Consider the following 23677-nt stretch of genomic DNA (forward strand, 5'->3'; position numbering starts at 1 on the left):
GCGGTGTGGTTGTACAACGCCGCTTAGTTCGGGCGCGCGGCTCAGCGGGACAATCACTTTCACTTATGCTGCGTCACGGACGGTCGTCTCGGGGTCCCCATAGTAAAACTGATATTTGTTATATTCCATAGTGGAAAATGTCATATTTGTACTCTTATAACTACATCTTAATTTGTTATATTATATGTAAGTAAATATAATAGGAATGGCTCTCTCAAACTAATCTCTTTTATGTTTGCGTTAAAGCCTAATTGTGAGCAGCGTATACGTTTATCTATCTTATATTATTGATTAAAAAATCAAGTGTATTTCGTCAATTCATCCTTCAGTCATTAATATGGTTAATAAACAAAATATTAAAACTTAGCTTAGCTTATAATTGTAATTGTTACCACGGATCAGGGTAACTGTTTTGCGTTATGGTTGTATTTAAAGTATATAATATGCATTTATGTAACAATATTTTCTATTTACGTAAACACTCGATAATTGCAGGAATTTTACTCTGTTCATCTGTCAAAATGAAGCTAATTTAATACTTAAAATACCAACCATTGAATATAAATACTGGGCATTCAATATAAATACTGACCATTCATTATTTATATCGACCGCTTCTACCCTTACCAGTGTATACCTACCTTTTAATATAAATACTGGCGATTTATTAAAAATATTGACCATCTACATTAAAATACCGACCAAAAATTTATTAAAATACTGACCCAATATAATTTTTTAAGTAAGTATTTTTTTCAGCAAGTAAAATTACCCATAGATACGGCGCAACAGAGGGCATTGTTATGGCCGCATATATTTTTGCTTAGATCGACTTGGGCTGTCTTCCGTCCCGCCGCCTTCTTTGCCGTCTCCTTCGCCGCCTACCCTCTTCGGTTCGTTGTCGTTTATCGCCGCTATTGCGCCGGTCGTCGTTTTCGGCGAACCGGACGTCGGACCGGTTCGTTCCGATTTCGCCTCCGGTCGAACCGCCGACGTCCGACCGGCTTTTTTCGACTGCGTTCGTTTGCAGACGCATGTGACGTCTCGGCGAAGATGATGGGGCCTCCCGCTCCGGGAGCTTCCGGCGACCCCTACGCCCAGATGAACTACTACAAGAGCTACGTGACGGTCCTGGCCGATCCCGTGGCCAAGGACGAGACCAAACTCAAAGCAGCCCAAGAGCTCAACGAAAACTTTGAGGTGAGGCGCTCACTCTTTTTCTTCTTCCTCCTATAAACCGCCATCTTTTCATAACCTCCAAATTTCAGATCATTATCAACTCGGCGCTGTATCCGCAGTTCCTCGATCACACCATCAAGATATTCTTGAAGATCTTGCAAGATGGAGAGCCACACTTCATATCGGAGTACAACATCCAACAAGTCAGGAAGTTGATCTTGGAGATGTTGCACAGGCTGCCGATAAGCGAGACGCTAAGGCCGTACGTCAAAAACATACTCATTTTGATGCTGAAACTAATGGAGATCGAGAACGAAGAGAACGTCCTGGTCTGTTTGAAGATCTTCATGGAAGCGCACAAACAATACAGACCCGCCTATAGCAGCGACGTAGACGTGAGGATTCCTGAAGATTATTATTTACGAACTGAACCTTAATCGCTACCGTTTTTAGATTCACAAATTTCTGCAATGGGTGAGAGGAATATACTCGAGTTTACCGAGTCATCTGCCTAAGATATTCGAACCTCGCTCTCCCATACGAGTGAAGGATCTATCGGAAGTCAACATCGAGCAACTGCTGCAGGAGACGTTCACGGTCACTCCTATTCATACCGAAAAGAAATTAGTAGACGGGACACTCGTCATTGTAATGATACTTTTACATACCAAACTTTATTTAATACCGGAAATATTTTTAATCGTATGTTATCTTTTAGTATAATTTAATACCTAAGTCAGTATTATCGTTAAAAGTCGTTCAAGAACTGCCGATTATTGTAGTATTGATGTACCAATTGTATAAACAAAACGTGCATCAAGAAGTTAGTAATTTTATTCCGTTGATAATGGAAACTATTACATTACAACCGGCAGTCATTCATAGGTACTTATTATTATTATAAACGAATCTATTTAATATATTGATATAATCACGATTATTTTCAGGCAATCCGCCTTATTTAATAAGGAAATTTTGGTCGATTTTATGGGAGCTCAGATAAAAACGTTAGCGTTTTTGGCGTACATCGTTAGGGTATACCAAGATGTCGTGTCTAATTACGCCCCTCATATGGTGAAAGGGATCATCGGACTCCTTTCGTTGTGTCCGCCGGAAGTCACGCATCTGAGGAAGGAGCTCATCATAGCTACCAGGCATATTTTAGCCACCGATCTCAGGAGCAGTGAGTATTGCAAATACAGTAAAACCTCGTTAAATCCAAAGATCCATATTTTCAAAGTTTGGGTCAGTCGAGCAATCTAAACGCATAATTGCATAAATTTTTCTTAGAAACAAATTATTGCCTAATTGCACTCTTGAATCATTATTTATGCTTTCGTATATCACAAATGCACTGTGAGTAACCGCAAACAATATGTGCACACTATTCCGTGTTATTTAATTATCATTAATATTATAGATATTTTAGCCGAATAGATTTTTTCCTGTATGTTTGATTAATAATATCAAATTGAGATGAAATCGTTAGCTACTTTAGCAAAAAATATTGTATTTTTGTTGATATAAAAAACTATTTGTTAAACACGAAAACGGACGTATCGGAAACATGACTGGTGAGTTCCTTTTAATTTTATTAAAATATATCATCAGGAGCAGTAAAAACTTTAAGTACCTTTAAAGGAAAAATTTTAATATCTTTTTTCATTGACTACGCGGATTAAGTGATAACACTTAATTTATAAGTCCCGGAAAATTCTGTTCAACAAAATTTAAATATATTATTTTTGACATATGTACTACAATCGTATTTAATAAAACAATTATATGAACGTCACACTGGCACACGAAAAACGCGACAAAACCCCATGTGCGTCTTGTGCCAAGCCCCTCCACGGAGGTATCTGTTTTGAAAAGTACTGTTCATTTATAATCTATTTATGCCATAAAACTTTTCTTAATAAAATTTAAAAAGTTTTAATTTATAAAATCTACAAATTTTACAGTGAATTTCGAGTACATACAAATAAAAAAATTGTAATCCGATTTAAATTGAAGGCACTAGAAATTTTTTAGCGAAACATTATTAAAATTCTTATGCGTCGAAAAAACGCAAGCTTTTATGTAATTATACATGCGTTCAATCGGGCTACAGATTAAATGTTAGATAACTAATTTTTATCTCATAATTGTTCATTTTACTAGACAGTCTTCGTGGCGTTCAATGCAAGTTTTCATGCACTTATAAAATGCATGGATACCTTTAGAAATATGGAACTGAGTATTGTCACATAGCAACAAAACATCTGTACATTCACATCGCTTTCGTTCGATTGCAGGTTGAAAAGGATTCTTTAGTATTGCAATATAAAGAAGCATTAATCTTTCAAATCAATTCCTGCTAAATTGAGCAATTGTCTTTGCGATTTATTTATTGTCATTGCGAAAGGGAGACAAATTGGGAATCTATGCTGCTTAAACCGAAGAGGCAAATCACTAGAAATAAACACATTCAAATATGTCAGTTAGGATTGTTGCCTAAAACTTGTTTTCAGTGCCTTTACAACATATTGCATCCGTTTACGATTTTGGTGAATCCAAATTCCTCAGTTAGTATAATCAACTTTCAGTTTGTGCTGTGGTAATCTATTTAATAACTCAACTTGACAAATGGTAGCTTCTTGTTCGTTTTTTGACATAAATTACATTATACAAAAAATAATTATTAAAGTACATAGCTACAATATGTCGAATTAGAAATTTGCAGCAAATGTTCCGTAAAAATGTCGCCATTTTTCCATTCGTAAGTTTGAAAGTTATAGATATGATGAGATCTTTCTGATTCGTTTGCTGCCAAGTTCCTTTCCCCTTTTTTTGCATGATGAAGACAGGATACTGCACACTTGACAATTGCGTTGGTATTTTTTGTGCTCATACTTTGTCGGAAAATGCCAGCCTATCAATATTCAACTTTTGGTTGAGTCCTTTATCTTTCTTCCTCTTCTAGTAATTGTTTTTTTATAAATTCTAAAATTGTAAACAGTGAAATTCGAGGCACACCAATACTTTTCGACTTCAGAATTCAACTTAATGCAAACTATATAATATATTATATGTATTCAAACATATATTGCACATGTGGAATTCATTGTAATGCCAGATCTTTGACTAAAAAAATTGTGTCACTCCCCCTAGAGCTCTTGTGATGTACAATAAAATAACATGTGTTCTGATTCTTGGTAATAAATTCTTAGAATTCTTATGAGGATAGAAAGCCATTGAAACATAACATCATAAAAACATCACTAAACATTGTAAAAAAAAATATGTCTCACATTTAAGAGAAGCGTTTTTTCTTGACTGTGAGATATATCCTCTTCTCCCACTTAAGGGACATGCGTTGTGGAGCGTATTTATCCGCTCCTCGCACGTAAATGGTTAAATCAATCATACGCTGGAAGAGCTGTTTGACATATAATTTTATTGCACAATTATTAATTGTATCTAAACTAAGCAGTAGTGTCTACCAGGTGATCATTTATAAGTGAAACCCTTGTTGTCGCTTCGACGACGACAAGAGATTATGAATAGCAATCGCTGAGTGAAACGAGTGTGTTTTATACAATGTGTCTCAAAGATCAAAAATTAATTGTAAACGCTAAGGGCTTTCGTAGAATCTGCACAGCAAATATAAGTTTGGTAAGTCTTCAAATTCTTGGGTGTTCAAAAAAAAAAGCACTTTCTCTGTTTTTTTTGTCAAGTACCTTTGTTTAATTGTTGGTTTTTAGTATATATATTTAACTTTAATGAGATAAACCACATCCTAGGGCAATATTCAGACCGTGGAAGAATTAAAAAAAAACATTATTTTTTTGGAATAATGTGATACATTTATGTGTTTATATATTTTATTTATTAATCAAACAATTTTGCGTTAAAATTTTTGCTTTATCCTAAACTTTGAAACAACGAGGTTTTGCTGCATTATTTGTGTTGTTTTTATAGATAAACTTTTAACGTTAAAAAAAAATGCAGAATTCATACCATATATGGATAAGCTATTCGATGAAAACATACTGCTGGGCGGAGGATGGACGGTGCACGAGTCATTGAGACCGTTGGCGTACTCGACGCTCGCCGATCTCGTTCATCATGTTCGACAAGGGTTGCCTCTTTCGGATCTAGCTAGAGCTGTACACCTATTTTCTAAAAACGTTCACGATGAAACGTTACCCACTAGGTAAACGTAAATTCCATCCTATTTCATATCGCTACTGATTACTATTGTAATGCATCATTTTTGTTACAGCATTCAGACAATGTCTTGTAAATTATTGCTAAATCTCGTGGACTGCATAAAGATGAGATCGGAGACTGATTCGGCAGCCAGTACGCCGACTAATCCAATTCCCGGCACTGCTCAAAATCCAACCGCTCTACAAGGGCGTCAATTATTATTGAGAATTTTAGAAGTTTTTGTACTTAAATTTAAGACTATATCTAAACTACAGCTACCAATTTTGATGGCTAAATGGTATGATCAGTTTTAAATTGTTTTGGTTGCAATTCATGTATTATATTTGAAAAATATTTTAGTAAAACTGCTAATAACGTCACACCTGCAATTACTGGTGCATCGCAAACTACGACCACAGCTCCGCAGACACCCGTTGCTACGACGCCTCTGTTAGACATAAAAGTAGAAGAAGAAAGATCGACTCAGGAAAACATAGAGTTGTTTGCTACTCAAAAATCTGAGGAAAAATCTAAATTTGGTTTTCCGACATCTCAAGTCAACAATTACAATGTGGCAGATTATAGAACGCTAGTAAAGACCCTCGTATGTGGTGTTAAAACTATTACGTGGGGTTGTGTATCTTGCAAGGTAATTTATTATTAATTAAACACATTCAATATGACATGTTTCCAGTAATATATATATATATATACATACACTATAATATTATTTTTTAAATTAACGCATGTTTTTAGGTTGTTTTTTTTTAATTTTAAACGGATTTATTCAATACGTTACTTAGCTTTTTGAGATGAAGACTTGCGTATCGCGCCTTTTTTTCTCACATCTGGGTTGCCGACGTATCGACCAGCGATATTGGGGTCATCATCTTGGGTGCAATCTGAACCTTAACTCAGCCGCTGCAGACTTTTCGGTTGCGTCATCTTATTCGATCTTATTTGTTGAGAAAAAAAAAGCACGTTACGCAAGCCCTAACATCGCAAAAAGCTAAATAAATCCATTAAAAAATTAAAAAAACAATATATATGTATATATATTATTTAAATTTCGGGATTCTTCGCGATGAGAATTTACTGTTCGATATTTCGGCAGCGATACTTCTGCCATGGTCACGAAATCTCAGCAAATGTTGTAGAAATTTTGTGACCATGACAGGAGTGTCGATGCCGAAATATTGAATAGCAAATTCTCACCGCAAAGAATCCCGAGATTTAAATAATATTAATACTCGCGAATCTGCAAAAAAACAATTATATTATTGATTTTTGTAATTGATAATACGATTTCTTTGGCCGAACGCTTTCAATCGCAATGTGGCGATCATCTTCATGTGCTGAATCGAATGGAATGTTTCTTCTTTTAGTCGTTGAATTGCATATGTTGAAACAATATTGCACTAAGATTTTTGCGACGAAAAGAAGAAATATTTCATTCAATTCAGCACATGAAGATGATCGTCACATTTCAATTGAAAGCATTCGTGCAGAAAAAATAATGGCAGCAGGGAATTCGTATTATCAATTATAGAAATCAAATATATATATATAGACACGGGAGTTGAATGTGTAAAAACATATTTTTTTATTTTTTCAGACTGCCGTCGAAGGTGTACCTGCACAAAAACAATTTCAACCGAAAGAGACTCTCGTATTTATACGTCTCGTTAGATGGGGTCTACAATCTCTCGATATTTACACATTGCAGACGAACAATCCGAGTTCTTGCACAACTACTCCTCGCCCTCCGGCATCTTTAGTTCGATCGAAGGAAGAAAAGGAAGTTTTGGAACATTTCAGCGGAGTATTCACGATGATGCATCCGCAGACGTTTCAAGAAATATTTTCGTCCACGATATCACACATGGTTGAGCGTATTAACAAAAATATGACTTTGCAAATAATAGCAAACACGTTCTTATCGAACACTGTGACTTCGCCGATTTTCGCTACTGTCCTAGTCGAATATTTACTGGACCGAATGGAAGAAATGGGATCTAATATTGAAAGATCAAACTTATATTTGAGGCTATTCAAATTAGTATTTGGATCGGTCAGTTTGTTTCCATCGGACAACGAACACATGTTGCGTCCTCATCTTCACAGCATTGTGAATAAAGCTATGGAGTATGCGATGACTGCTAAGGAGCCGTATAACTATTTCCTACTCCTCAGAGCGTTATTCAGGTCGATCGGAGGCGGAAGTCATGATCTGTTATATCAAGAATTCCTTCCGCTTCTACCGAATCTTCTGGAAGGATTGAACAGATTGCAAAGCGGACTTCATAAACAACACATGAAGGATTTGTTCGTCGAGTTATGCTTAACCGTTCCCGTTAGACTGAGCAGCTTATTGCCGTATCTACCTATGTTGATGGATCCACTCGTATCCGCCTTGAACGGATCTCACACTTTGATATCTCAAGGGTTACGTACGTTAGAGCTGTGTGTCGATAATCTACAGCCAGATTTCCTATACGAGCATATTCAACCTGTCAGAGCAGATCTGATGCAAGCTTTATGGCGAACTTTACAAAACAGTGACGTAGCTAGAATAGCTTTCAGAGTTTTAGGAAAATTCGGCGGCGGTAACCGTAAAATGATGATTGAGCCTCAAAGGTTAGATTATAAAGAAACAAATTCTGAAGGACCAGCTATAGTTGCGTATTTCCAAGATCATCAAAAAGCAATCGATTTCTCGGTGTCTAAAATAATAGATACTTCTGTAGCTTCATTAAAATCGAGCACTTCCGATCCTTTCTATCGAAGACAAAGTTGGGATGTGCTGCGTTGCTATTTAGCCGCTTCATTGGTTCTAGATGACGATAAACACATGCTAAAGAAACTGTTCTTCCATCCGCAGTTTGTCGATGGAAACATATCGCCATTATCTAGTCCACATTATAAATGTCCCGATAGTGTTTCGAGAAACACTCACTTGACCGCCTTGACCGGATTATTTGTCGCTTCCGCTGTGAAAGAATTGAGTCCTATGGTCATTCCGACAATGCTATCTTTAGTTAAACATTACACAATGGTAGCTATAGCTCAACAAGCTGGACCGTTTGCACTCACAGAGGAACAGTTACCGCAAAGCACCGGACTTGATGCTTACGTGTTAATCGACGCCATCGCAGTCATAATGGGATATGAAGAAAAAGAACTATGCAAGCCGGGACAAGTGGCTTTAGTCACTCTGATGGACACGTCGGCTACCATACTCGGAAGCAGAGACAGAGCCTGTCAACTGCCGCTAATGGAATACCTAGCGGAAAGAATGTCTCGTTTGTGTTACGAGAGAGCGTGGTATGCAAAATTAGGCGGATGCATTGCTATCAAGATCATGTTTGAAAAGATGGCGATCAAGTGGGTGTATCAACATATGTTTACCTTCCTCAAAGCCTTCATATTCGTCATGATGGATTTGACCGGCGAGGTGTCGAGCGGCGCGATCGACATGGCCAAAGTTAACTTGGAGAAGATGATACGAGTCTGCGTAACAGGCAGCTCGAGCGGCATCAGCGAACAGACAATGACAGTGCTCGAAGCCGACGTTTTGGACACTCGCAGTAAGGCTTTGCAAGATGTGATTCACGAACTCGTGAGGCAAGTCACGAGTCCACATATTCTGGTCAGGGAGCAGGCGATGCATTCACTGCGTCTCATTGCCGAACTGCAGAACAAAACGATAACAGAAGTCATGGATCCGCACAGAGATGTCTTGGTGGACATCATTCCTCCGAGAAAACATTTGTTGAGACATCAACCTGCTAACGCCCAAATGGGTTTGATGGACGGCACGACATTCTGCACGACTCTCAATCCTCGGCTTTTCACTATAGGTAAGTTTAATGATTATTGAATAAATATGGCGTTACAACTTTCTCTTTTATACCAAGTGCTTTCAAAGCATCATTGTCTTATTTCCTGATATATTACCTTGTAATTTATCTACTTTTACAAAAGATAAAATGAACCATTTATATTTTTATTCACAGATCTTTCTATTATGGAGCATAAAGTCTTCTTCCATGAGCTAATGTCTTTATGTGAAGCCGATGATAGTGTCTTAGCTAAGTTTGCCTGCTATAAGGGTGTTAATTTAATTCCATTGAGAAAATCTGCACTCAAAGCTCTAGCTGCTTGCTATTATGTTCAAGGTCCCAATAGAGAACCGATGGGCGAGAGATTATTTAATGTTTTGTATAAAGCATTGGAAAAACCAGACGCTGAACTTCAACAGGTAATTTTATATACAGGGGTGTGACAAAATAATTGGACCAGACATTATTTTTCATTGTTTTCTAGTTTCTACACACGTGTAAATTATAAAAGTAAAAACAGCATTTTTACGCAAACAATATACTCTTTTATGCATACTCTCTATACTTGCTCTTATAGTTTTTTATTTTTAGGTCATTTAGCCACACGTTTTCAATGTATTTTTTTCAAAATATCTAAATTAGTGTTTGAGCATGATGGTTTTAAGAACCGCTCAAAAATTTTCTATATGGTAAAACTTGTATATTTTTACTTGCACTATTTTGATTTTGCCGTATGGCATAAATCTTGCATATTATTTTTTATCTTATTTTCATCTTTAGAAATGCACCAAAGTCGCCCCTATTTATAAAAAGGGTGCATAAAGAACTATAGACCAGTCGCAGTGTTGTCAGCTCTTGCTAAATTGTTCGAAATAATTATCCATTGATACGCCTTTAATCACTTTCGCTAAGTTTTGTTGGACTAACAGCGTGGATTTCGTCCCGCCCGTTCCACTATTACTAACCTTCTGTCTTTCTCCAAAACAGTGACAAAATCTCTTGATGTGGGAATTCAAGTAGATGTCGTATATACAGATTTTGAGAAGGCCTTTGACAAGGTTTGTCATAAGTTATTATTAAAAAAAATTTCGAACCTCTGTTGCTCGGATGATTTAACTCGGCTATTCTCAAGTTATTTGAGCAATCGTAGACAGTTTGTGCTGGGCCCTCTGCTATTTATCTCTGCCAACTCGCCTATGGCTGTTGCCATCTGGCTTCTTAATATGCTGGCATTGCACATTGAACTCAAATGTCAGCTACAAGGAATTGGTCCAGTTCGTATCATATAATTTTAATATTTCATGATTTTTTTTATTTGCTTCTTTCTATGCATTATTTTAACTATATATTATTTTGTGTATTGAAATAATACAATGTATTGGTTTCGACCATCGTGACGCATTGGGGTAACCTGTTATGTTACGATGATCTTAATTTAATTTAAATAAATAAATATTGTTATTGTTTTTTATGTTTTTAAACAAAAAAAATAATTATTAATAATAAATACCATCGAATTAATCCAAAAATTTCCAATTACAAGCAATTATGATATGGGTGATAGAAAATAAAACGTAATTATTTTATCCGAATGTTTTGACAAAACCACAAATTGCTGCACACAGTCATTTGTTCAATCTGTAACTGTATCATATCCCCTACCTTTTAGGTATGCATATATTCATTATTTTTTTGGTCCAATTATTTTGTCACGCGCCTGTATTTGTGTATTTTTTCATAGATTTAAATATTTTATTATATTGTGTATATTTTATAGGCTGGTTTTGAATGTATTCAAACGTTCTTGAACGGTTGTCAAATAGAGATGGAAATAGTGCATTCAGTCATGAGACCTCTGCTGTCCACTTTGGGAGATTATAGAAATCTGAGCGTTAACAGTGCAAAGAGATTATCATATCTCACTCAACTCTTCCCCGTGTCGTTCAACGAAAAGCTATCTGAGCAATTGTTGCAATTGCTCAAGAAGCTGCTCGAGTTTTACATCCAGACGAATAGAGGTACAACTTTCTTGGGAACCTCCAAAACCGGAGAAAACGAACAAAAAATTATTCTGCTGATTGGCATCTTCCACCAAATACCGGCGGCTTCGTGCAAATTGGTAGACGTTTTATGTAAATTGATTCTTCAAACTGAAAAATCGTTGACGATCGAAGCTAGCTCGCCATTCAGAGATCCACTCATCAAATTTTTACTGAGGTATTTTGGTTAGTTTTTTATATTTTTGAACAAAGTGATACATATTGGAACGTATTTTAGGTATCCGAAAGGAACTATGGACTTGTTGTTGCAAGATGCTAATATTAAGGAACAGCAATGGAGCCGATTCTTGACTTATTTGATTACGCACGAAAAGGGCGAGCCTTTCAGAGAAGTGCTTCAAACTGTCAAGAAAGGTAGATTGCAAGCGTTGCTCTCGATCACTCTGCAAGCATCGCATACTTTAACTGCAGCCGATAAGAGTGAAATGCAGTATCAAGCAATTAGGATCATATCTTTATTGATCAAGTTCAACGATCAGTGGTTTTCTTCGCAGCATGAGTTGGTGGATGCGCTCAAACGAATTTGGTGCAATAATGAATATCAAGTAATATAAGATCGTTTTATATATACATTTATCTGAAAACTGCAGTTTTCAAACGAGAGTCATTGTTTGACTAATTGTTCTACATACATTTTGTTTTATGATTCTAGGAAACGCACAAGAACGTAGACAATATTGACTCGACACATTGGAAAGAACCAAAGTTGATAGTGAAAATCTTGCTTCACTATTTCTGTCATCATCCGAATGATATTGATCTATTGTTTCAATTACTCAGAGCTCTATGTGGCCGATTCATTCCAGTGTTCCAAGTAAGATATCATTTTTTTTAAAGGGAATATATTGTATAATGATTTGGTTTTATCTAAATTATAGTTTCTACGAGATTTTCTTGAGAATACGGTCGCTCAGAATTATACGGTCGAGTGGAAGAGAAGAGCTTTCTTCAGATTTGTCGAACATTTCCCCTCAGAATCCATGTCTCAAGAGTTGAAAGCCAAGATATTACAAATGATCTTGATACCTTGTTTCGCAGTGAGCTTTGACAAGGGTCACAAGATCGTCGGTGGTCCACCGTCGCCTTATCAAGACAGCCCTGATAACGTCATATCCGTTTTTATCAATAATGTTAGTATTTTTTATTTAATATGTTTCATTGCGAAATATTGTTATTTTAATTCGATTGTTAATTTTAGATCATTGATCCGGATGATCCGTTTGCATGTTCCGATAGCGTACGGATAGCTCTGTTGCAATTCGCTTGCTTGTTGCTCGAACAAGCTTCGGCTCATATCCATGATGCGACTAATAAAAAACAAGGCAATAAGCTCCGCAGGTTAATGACATTCGCTTGGCCTTGTCTCTTACCGAAGAATTTCGTAGATCCAGCAGCAAGGTAAGAATAATATTTATCCTTTAATTTGATAGTATATGCTGCTCAGAATTAAGATTTGACGATTAGTTTGAAAGAGCCATTCTTATTATATTTACATACATATAATAAAACAGATCAAAAGACAGTTCTTAATAAAGTCCACAAACATAAAATAACAAATATCAGGTTGTCCCATAAGTCTTTGTGTATTTTTTATCTTACATTTACAAAAATGTATAACTTTTTATAAATTAAGTGATAATTTCACTATTCTATTTAGTAACAGGATATTTTTTGTTTCGATATTTTCAACCCTAAATCAACAATGGCAGAAAAGATAAAATAATCTCAATTAAGCTATGGTCATAATGCGATAATAGCAGCTAAAAATATCTGTAATGCAATGGGCAGAGATGCCATTAAATTTAGAAAGTGTCAAATGTGTTTTTAAAAATTTAGTTTTATTGCTTTTGACGTAAATTTTTGACTTCTGAGAAGTGATAATTGTTTTTGCGCCCTTCTATTGACCAAAATTCTTATTTTAATTTTTAAATAATAATTTAACATTTTCAATTTTCCCGAGTTGGCTACCAACGATTTCGAGTACAAAGGATACTTTAGAAGTTAAATTATATTAATTTGTTTATTAATTACTAATTTTATTATAATTTAATTTAATTGATATTAATACAATTAATGTAATAATATTAATCCTATTAGATTATAAAAGTTAATTGTTTAATATTTTTTTTTTATTATATTATATAGAGATATTTATATAATAAATTTAATATTTAAAATATGTTTTATTTATTTATTTTATTTATGATAGTATTAATTTTAAATATCTTAAGAAAATGTCCGGATGTTATGGACGTAAGAGCTGCCAGTAAAAACACATATCTAATAAATGTAGACAAAGGACTCCAAAGGGTTATTAAAAATCATATTTATATCGTTAGGAAGGTATGAGGTAGCCAAAGAAAGTAAAATATTGTTTTGAGCAGGATCTTAAAATGTAACTGCAAAATTTAATTTATATTATTATTTGTATTTTTAAGTTAAATAAATGCTTCCAAACATATGGTTAATGTTGATTAATTACTTTCAGATACCACGGGCATCTTTTATTGAGTCATATCATAGCCAAGTTCGCTATTCACAAAAGGATCGTTTTGCAAGGTAATGTTTATTGTTTTAATATATACTAGCTATTGTTGCATTAAACTATGAACTAAGATAATAATGCTCTTTGTAGTTAATACTTATGCATAGAAGCTCACATTAAATTTTCTTTTCAGTTTTCCATAGCTTACTGAGAGCTCACGCTTTAGAAGCCAGGCAAGTCGTGAGGCAGGCACTTGAGATCTTAACGCCAGCGATGCCTCAAAGAATGGAAGACGGCAATACGATGCTGACGCATTGGACGAAAAAGATAATAGTTGAGGAGGGACATACAATGCAGCAATTACTGCATATTTTGCAATTGATAGTTCGCCATTATAAGGCAATTTTAAAATTTATTTACAATACAGAAAATGGTATTCAAAATACTGTTTGAAATGTATTTATTAAAATATATAAGATAATAATAATGAAATATTAAAATTACTGATAAATAAAATATGCTAAATTTAAAACCATTAAAAACATTCATTATTTCACTCGCGACTGACTGCATATATGTAATTTGTATCAATTCTTTGACTTTCAGGTTTATTATCCAATTAGACACGCCCTCGTCGCGCATATGGTGGCAGGCATGCAGAAATTAGCATTTTCGAACAACTCTTCTCTCGATCATCGCCGTCACGCTGTAGAAGTCGCCGAGGTCATTATAAAATGGGAGCTGCAACGCATCAAGGATGAAGCCGAAGAGCAAGATGTACTTTACTGCCTGAATAACATTAATTTAAATATGTGCTAAATATTTCAATCCATCTTTGCAGAATACAAACTTGATGTCCCTCACTGGTATTAAGAGACCTTCTACTGAAGATGCGTCTTCCAGCGACTCGAGAAAAGCTTTGAATACAGGCTGGAGTAGTCCGTCGCAGTCTACCTCGGCCGCTAAACCTGAGCCTGATTCGGCTAAGCCCATTGAGAGGGTTCATTCTGATGTTGTGTTGAATCTCTTGTTGAGAATAGCGTGCCAAGTCCAAGTAAGTGTATTTTAAAAAATATAAATCACTATTTGAGTGCCTCATTCACATATTTATTTTGCAGACTCCTGAATCTAATAATCTTACTGGTACGCCGGCCGAACAATTAGCGCGCAGATGTGTCACTCTCATTAAAACGGCTCTAAAACCAGACGTTTGGCCGCAACAATGCGACCTTAAGATAGCTTGGATTGACAAAGTATTAATCACCATTGATAATACGCAAACTCCGAATCTCGGAAACGTCTGCACCGCTTTAGAACTCTTAACTTTCCTATTGACCGTGATGAAGAAAGAGCAGATCTTAGTATCGTTTAAGGCCTTGCAGAGAGGACTGGCGATTTGCATCGTCAATAACAACGCCAAAGTTATCAGATTAGTTCATAATTTACTAGCTAAACTGATGGAGCTCTTCCCAGCGGAACCGGTAGGCTCAAACTCCGCCTCGAAATATGAAGAACTGGAGTCTATATATGCGTGCGTCAACAAAATGATAGGCGAGGGTCTGACCAATTACGATAAAACCACTACAAACGCGAATCCGAGCACTTTGCAAGGACCGCTGATGATGTTGAAAGCGGCATGTCTTAAAAACGAGTCTTACGTCGATAGACTCATTATGCCGTTCATGCGGGTGTTGCAGCGCATGGCCAAGGAACATATCAATCCACCTTCGTCGGATGTTAATCCGATTCATGTTGAGTTATTGATATTGTGCTTGGAGTTGATCAAGCCGAGAGTCGGCGCCATGAAGGACGAACTGAAGAAAACATTCATTGGCACAATTTTAGTCGGCTTGATTGAAAAGACTCAAGACGTCAAAGTGATGAAGGCCATAATCAAAATGCTGGAGGATTGGATGAAGAATAAATCGATGATAAATTTGAAACCGACGATAAGAGAAAAATCTATCTTATTGGTGAAATTGATGCAATACGTCGAGAAAAGATTCCCTGACGATTTAGAACTCAACGCCCAATATTTGGAGCTTGTCAATTATGTTTACAGGTATGTACCGCAGTAATTTTAATAATAATCCAATATTTTTGATGTAATTAAATATATGTGATACTTACAGAGATGAATATTTAAAATCTTCGGAGCTAACGTCTAAATTGGAACAGGCGTTCTTATCCGGACTGAGATGTCCGCAGCCTCACATTCGCGCCAAGTTCTTCGAAGTCCTCGACGGTTCGATGCGGCGACGGTTATACGATAGACTATTGTATATAATCTGCTCGCAAAACTGGGATTCTATCGGACCTCACTATTGGATCAAACAATGCATCGAACTACTGATGGTTACGACTGTCTCAAGTGAATAATTTTTATGGTTATTTAATATAAATATAGACCGTGTTTAAATGTCACTGTTCTTAAGGCACGCAAATCCGATTATCAAACGAACAAAACATGCTGCCAGCCATTACTTCGGTCATAAACATGGCTAACTGCGACGAGAAGAAGAATTTCGTCATATACACGAGCATGAAAGAGGAATTGCCAGATACGTACGAGTCCATGGACCAGGAGAAAGAAGATATCATAGACATGGATCTTTCAAGCGTCGACTCCAATTCTAATAATCGTAAAGATGATGTTGAAAAGCAGCCTCTTAATAGGTATTTATAATGAACTAGCTTTATTAGACTATAGATCCACTCGTGACTTGACAATAAAATTTCCCACATTTATCTCAAGTCGATTCCTACCACATCGCACAAGTAAATTTATAATGTAGTGTCTTTTAAACATTAAACAACAATGAAAGCAGAATACAACTGTTTTTTTTATTTTAAATTAATTTTATAATATTTTCAGACAACAAGCAATCGTCCGATTGATAAACAAACAATCTGAGTTTTTGGAGTCATCTCGTAAAGTTCGCACTGAACAGTTTCTAGTGGCGTCGGCTCAATTGTGTCACATGGACGAACAACTGACTCATTGGGTGTGGCTCAATATGTTCCCTAAACTTTGGTCCATCTTAGACGAGCGTCAAGTCAACGTGAGTATAATTAATTTAAAATATATATACGATTATTACATTTAAATATTTGTCATTTGTCGTTGTTTAGAATCTTATTGCTGAAATGGTTCCGTTTATTTCGTCCGGAACTCACGTCATTCAAAAGGATACCACAGCTCCCATTAGCGCCATAACTACATTCGTAGAAGCTTTCTCTAGATGCGCTCCGCAAGTGACCATTAAACCGGCGTTGATGAAGTATTTGGGCAAGTCTCACAATTTATGGCACAGGATGACGTTGAGCATGGAACAGATGGCTTTTGACACGGCTTTAATCGCTAAATTGAAGAAGGAACCGTCGGATTGCTACGATTTTGAACCCGAGAACATTCCGCAAAATGACGTAATGGATTGCCTGAGTGATATGTATGAGTTATTGTTCGAAGAGGACATGTGGTCTGGGTTGTGGCAGAAGCACGCGCATTACAAAGAAACTAACGTCGCTATAGCTTATGAAACGCAAGGATTTTATGAACAAGCCCAAGTATTTGAAAGTTAATATATTTAATTGTATATTTTTTGAGTGTTTATTGACGATTTGTTCATTTTAAGGGAGCTTACGATCACGCCATGCTGAAACTCAAACAGGATTGCTCAACGGGTCCTGCACTTTATACCATACAGAAGGAGTGCATGCTTTGGACTAATCATTGGATCAAATGCGCCAAGGAACTCAATCAGTGGGATCTGCTTTTGGAGATTGGACAGGCTCGCGGTGAACGCAATCCGTTTTTAATATTGGAGAGTTCCTGGCGCAATCCTAATTGGACGCAGATGAAGGAAGCATTGGCAGATGTTGAATTCAGTTGTCCCAAAGAAATGGGTGAGTCATAGATTTGCTAGTAATATATTTTCAATTGTGCTCCATTGCACAAATGTAGTGTCCAAATTCCTCCGCAGCCTAATAGAGCTACCAACTTTAGTTTGTGTCGCGATAATCTACTTCAAGTAATTTAAGAGCTCAACTACATAACTTTTAGCTTATTTGTGAAATCTAAGTAATGAAACGTTGATTTTTTATAATTTACTATAAATGCAATATAAAATAATAATAAATAAATAACAATAGAAATAATTATGGAAAAATAAATTAACTTATTAACCAAATGGTTAACTCATTTTTTTTTTCAAAAATGAACTTATCATTTTCAAAAAAAACGGTTCATTGTTGTAGAAATTGTTTAAATATTTTCACTTTATTATATTTTTTTATAGGTTGGCAAGTAAATTTGTACCGTGGATTCTTAAACATATGTCAGCCTGGCGAACAACATTTGAATACTGTCGAAAGACACGTAGAAAATGCCTCCGCGTTGTGTATGAGAGAGTGGCGTCGTCTTCCTCACATTGTATCGCACGCTCATCTGCCCCTACTTCGTGCAGCTCAACAAATCATGGAACTATCGGAAGCTGCTCAAATCCATCAAGTAATTTCATAGCAAATTTTATTATCACCCTAATAAAAATATATGTTAATGGTTATTATTTATATCAGGGTCTACTGCAAGGTCGTACCAATTCACTACACGACATGAAAGCCATAGTGAAGACGTGGAGGAACCGCTTGCCGGTGGTAGCCGACGATCTATCCCATTGGGGCGCAATCTTCACATGGAGACAGCACCAATACCAGTTCATAGCGTCTCACTATGACTCCCAAGCCGATCAAACTCCGAATCATTCCATGCTAGGGGTCCACGCGTCCGCTCAGGCCATCATCCACTTTGCTAAGATTGCTCGTAAACATGACCTGGCTGGAGTGTGCCTAGATTCTTTACAAAGGATCTACACAATACCCAGCGTGCCGATCGTCGACTGCTTCCAAAAGATCAGACAGCAAGTCAAGTGTCATTTACAAATGTCATGGACCAATGGAAAGCCAGATCTTCAAGAAGGACTCGACATGATCGAGTCGACCAACTTTAAATATTTCACTAAGGAGATGACTGCCGATTTTTATGCTTTCAAAGGATTGCTATTGGCGCAGTTGGGTAGATCTGAGGACGCAAATAAAGCGTTTAGTTCTTCAGTGCAGCTTCAGGACACACACGTGAAGGCGTGGGCTCTGTGGGGTGATTATTTAGAGCAAATATTCATCAAAGACACTAGTCAAATATCAATCGCAGTTTCTGCTATTACGTGCTTTTTGCATGCGTGTAGGAATCAAAGCGAATCTAAGTCAAGGAGATACTTCGCCAAGGTATTTTGCAGCATTACTTACTTTAAAACGAAGTGTATTCTAAACATATTTTATAACACTAGGTTTTATGGTTGTTGAGCTATGACGATAAGAACAACAGTTTGATGGAAGCATTAGATAAATACTCCGTCGGAGTTCCTCCTATTTTATGGTTACCGTGGATACCGCAGCTTCTGTGCTGCTTAGTTCAATATAATGGCACAGTTATATTAAATCTTTTAAGCCAGGTATGAATTATTGTAAAATATCATTAACGAATAAATATAATAAATTCAATTATTCTTAAAGGTCGGTCGAATATTCCCTCAAGCCGTGTACTTCCCCATCCGTACGTTATATCTCACTCTAAAGATTGAGCAAAGAGAGAAGTACAAGACTGCTGAATTGGCTGCTCAAGTAGCGGGAAAATCGCAGCAATCGAGTGTATGTATATTAATTTGACTTTATTAATTTTATGAATCTTGATCTAACTAGTACATATTTTTTTAGAGCGGTGATCTTGGAGAAATAAGCAGTTCTCAGGGCTCAAACTCGAGTGCCAATGCAGCAGGCACAGCCGGATCTGCAAATCCTGGTTCTACAAACGAACCGGGTGCAATAAAAGCCACCATGCCTATGTGGCGGTGTTCCAAAATAATGCATATGCAGCGAGATATTCATCCGACGGTGCTATCTTCTTTGGAAGGCATTGTGGATCAAGTATGATCGTTGCTATAATAGTGATTTAATGTTTATTTTTTTGATATACATGCTTGTTTTTTTTTAATAGATGGTATGGTTCAGAGAGAATTGGTATGAAGAAGTCCTCAGACAATTGAGACAAGGATTAGCCAAATGTTATGCCATCGCTTTTGACAATCGACAGTCTGTGAGCGAAGCTACCATAACACCGCACACTCTTAATTTTGTTAAGAAGCTCGTTTCTACGTTTGGCATAGGAATTGGAATGAGTAGGTTTCACTAAATCAATGCAAAACTTGTTAGTTCTAAAAGGGGTATAAAATCAAAGGCAAAATTTCCAAAAGTTCAGTGAATATTAATCGGAGTACTCAGTATGAAGCCCCGTTGTGTATGCTTAGTATTGTAGTCTTCTGCAGCAATGAATCTATTACCAAGAGTGCGGTGAAAGCCTTCAAAGCCCTTTGTTTTGATTTTGTGCTTTAGAGGACAGTATACTGCACTTATTTTATTGGTTCTATGCATTTCATCGGTGGGGGCTTGTATGTGTTTGTGTCGATATTTACGGAATTCGTGATGCTTGATTATTTTTTTTATTATTACTGTGTAAGCAGTGTCGTCCAGATGTTTTGTGTCATGTATAGCATAGTCAGGTACTTTTGTTTTTAAAATGAGTGACTTATAAGCATAATGTGTATTTTTTATTTATTATAATAGTTTTTACTTCCTGGCTATGTTGTGCAATGCCATTGGCGTTCCAAAATGCTATTCTCAAAAAATGAGCAGACATTTATTTAAGCTTAGATATGACCAGTGTTAGAAGATTTAGCATTGAGTCGATCCTTTCCATTAGCTTTCTCATTGTGTCCTCAAGTTTATTCATTGTCAGTTAGTCTTTGGGTGTGTTAACGTTTGTATTCTCATTATTTATTTTTTGACCGCATCAGCATAATTAACTCCAGGTTGGGTTTTGTGGAACGGGTCTATGAAACTCAATTTGACAGTTGCGAAACGTTTTAAAGCAAACCTAACCTAATGAAAGTACTAAAACTAATTATAGCGTGGGAATTCTCGTGCAGTAAATAACCATAATTACAAGAATGAACGTGACAAAGACTAACCAACTATTTTTGACTCGGGAAGAATGAGAAGGGATAATTGGTTTTTACGCTCTTCTATTGGTCAAAATTCGATTTAGATGCTCTAAATTCAATTTGTAATATTATTATAAAAAGTCATAATATGCGCGCTAGATTTAACCAAGTGTTTCCACTGCGACAGCGAAGGCACGATTTTATTGCTTTTGACGTGGATTCTAAACAGGGACTTTCTTAATTTTGGTCAGCATGTCTTTTAATGAAATGGAAACATTGTAAAAACGACCTCTGACTGGCCAATTTTTACCCCCCTTCCCCTGGAAAAATCTGAAATGACGTTCCTGAACACAAGACACTTCTTGCAGAATTTTTTTTTTTTTATTATTACGTTCACATATTATTTTTCTATTATTTAATATTTTTTTCACAAATGATACACTTACATTTGTGATAATTACATAGTTTTTTTTACCTAAAAATAGAAAAAAAAATAAAGTAGTTGAAATTAAAAGTAAAATATATTTGGCAATCAAACAATCACATATGTTCAAAATTTTCGCTGTGTAGAATTTTCGTGTGCGCAATAATCCGGTCATCCAGTACTCACATACCTGAATTCTAAAAAAATCGACTTACTATTTATTGTTCGGAAGTACCATGTATCATTTATCATGCGAGAATGTATGTATGGTTGTAATTGCTGATTGAATGAGACTAGCTGTTTTAAAGAGGATACTAACCGACAGATTAGCAAAAAGAGTATTTTTTTGTGAATTTTTGTAATTCTATCTTTGCTTTTTATACCCTTTTAATTTATATGATGTTCAAATTACGACACTTTTTTGTTGTGGTGTTTGCATATTGTACTCTTTGCTTGCGTTTCCCTTCCTTCTATTGGTCGTTTAGATATTCATACTAATTTCGTTTCAGAAAATATTTCTAGTACTGTAAGTGCAACATTCTCATCTGCAGCTTCGGAGAGTATTGCGCGGCGCACTCAGGCCATCGTGCAAGACCCTATCTTCCAAAAAATGAAAGGTCAATTCACGACAGATTTTGACTTCACGCAACCAGGCGCCATGAAACTGCAAAATCTCATTGTGAAACTGATCAAATGGGTCAGGGTACTCGAAGCTAAAACAAAGCTACTGCCAAAGTCAGTAAACTTACTTAAATCACCGATGGTAACATACGTTCGAGTTATTAAAATATGTATTGTATATCTTCAGATCGTTCCTCATCGAAGATAAATGTCGGTTCCTTTCAAACTTCAGTTTAAAAACGGCCGAAGTCGAACTGCCCGGCGAATTCTTACTACCTAAACACGCACACTACTTTGTGCGAATAGCTCGATTTATGCCTAGAGTCGAGATAGTTCATAAGCATAATACGGCAGCTAGACGTTTATATATAAGAGGACACAATGGAAAAATTTACCCATATCTTCTAGTCAACGAATCCGGCTTAGGAGACGCTCGGAGAGAAGAGAGAGTACTTCAGCTGCTCAGAATGTTGAATTTGTATCTCGGCAAACAAAAAGAGACGTCTAAGCGTTTCTTACATTATACTGTACCGCGAGTCGTGGCCGTTTCGCCTCAGATGCGACTCGTGGAAGACAACCCCAGCTCCTTAGCCTTGTTGGATGTTTATCGAACCGCTTGTGCCGAAAATAAAATAGAACACGACGGTCCGGTCGCTAAGTTTTACGCTAGATTGGCTGCGGTACAAGCTAGAGGTTCTCCGGTTTCGCATCAAGTCTTACGGGAAATCTTGAAAGAAGTGCAAACTACTATGGTTCCCAAGACACTGTTGAAAGACTGGGCGTGTCGAACGTATCCTTCGGCGACTGATTATTGGACGTTCCGCAAGATGTTCACTCTCCAACTATCTCTAGCTTGCTTCGCTGAATACATATTCCATCTGACGCGACTCAATCCGGATATGCTGTACATACATCAAGATTCAGGCCTGTTAAACATATCGTACTTTAAATTCGACGTCGACGACACCACAGGTTTATTTTGGATCTATTTTATATAGCTTATATCGTATTTGTATAACCGACGGTTCGTTTTGTATTTCAGGAGAATTAGAATCCAATAGGCCAGTTCCTTTCAGACTGACTCCGAACTTGGTCGAGTTTATTTCGTCAATAGGAATCGCCGGGCCTTTGACTGCTTCAGCAATCGCAACGGCTAGAACATTAGCCATTCCAAATTATAAGGTATTACAAAGTAACGTGTGTGTGGTGGTATTCAACTTAACCGATTGTTTTCTTTCGTAGTTGACGTCGATACTGCGCACTATTCTTCGGGATGAGATCGTTACCGGATACAAAAAGCGGATGGAAGATAAAACCAACATGCAGTCTGGCTCTTCGACAACCGGAGACATAGAAATAGACAACGAAACCATCATCGTTACCGTCAATAAGACCGTGACGGCAATAGCGAACAGACTGAACGCTCTCGCCCAATTCGACGGCACCGATAGTAAAGTTGGCACCCTAGTCGCAGCCGCCAGCAATCACGACAACTTGTGCCGCATGGATCCCGCATGGCATCCTTGGCTTTAAATTATTATTTAAACACTTTTGTAAATAGATAAGTTTAATTGGTTTTGTTGATAAATCAAAAACGGTGTAGAGTGAATAAAAACCCTCCGATGTATGATAACTATTTTTGTATAATTATATTGGAATAAAATATTTCCAATGACAATAATTTTTTTGTTTTATTTTTGTATTTTATATCAATCTATACATAATTTTTCTGGTACTCATAAATTTGATTTGATTTTTAAATTTACTGCCAATAAGATTAACTATTTATACAGTCGCACACAAGCTGAATTGATTGT

At 36.5% G+C, this 23677-nt stretch overlaps 1 protein-coding gene across 5 annotated transcripts; it reads left to right on the forward strand.

Annotated features, from left to right (window-relative positions):
* The first annotated feature begins 825 nt into the window (after positions 1-825).
* On the forward strand, positions 826-23541 carry Nipped-A (Transcription-associated protein Nipped-A). Of its 5 annotated transcripts, none has more exons than XM_088188825.1 (36): positions 826-958; positions 1031-1200; positions 1269-1574; positions 1633-1827; positions 1898-2064; positions 2127-2362; positions 5143-5377; positions 5447-5671; positions 5734-6022; positions 6989-9233; positions 9390-9634; positions 10993-11432; positions 11493-11820; positions 11928-12089; positions 12154-12405; positions 12474-12673; positions 13764-13834; positions 13954-14159; positions 14367-14537; positions 14602-14814; positions 14879-15822; positions 15893-16131; positions 16196-16436; positions 16636-16822; positions 16893-17327; positions 17396-17666; positions 18059-18270; positions 18339-19043; positions 19106-19270; positions 19332-19466; positions 19533-19742; positions 19813-19993; positions 21749-21974; positions 22048-22832; positions 22903-23042; positions 23103-23541. In XM_088188825.1, exons 2-36 carry the CDS (start codon positions 1054-1056, stop codon positions 23391-23393), a joined length of 11700 nt encoding a protein of 3899 aa, XP_088044951.1. In that variant the 5' UTR covers positions 826-958; positions 1031-1053; the 3' UTR covers positions 23394-23541. The 5 variants fall into 5 exon arrangements, with proteins under 5 accessions (XP_088044951.1, XP_088044953.1, XP_088044950.1 ...); XM_088188827.1 differs by having other exon boundaries at positions 5173-5377; XM_088188824.1 differs by having other exon boundaries at positions 826-893.
* The last annotated feature ends 136 nt before the right edge of the window (positions 23542-23677 follow it).

The sequence above is a fragment of the Plectrocnemia conspersa genome, unplaced genomic scaffold, assembly GCF_051122295.1.
Source record: "Plectrocnemia conspersa isolate PC_06_02 unplaced genomic scaffold, ASM5112229v1 ptg000007l, whole genome shotgun sequence".
NCBI lineage: Eukaryota > Metazoa > Arthropoda > Insecta > Trichoptera > Polycentropodidae > Plectrocnemia > Plectrocnemia conspersa.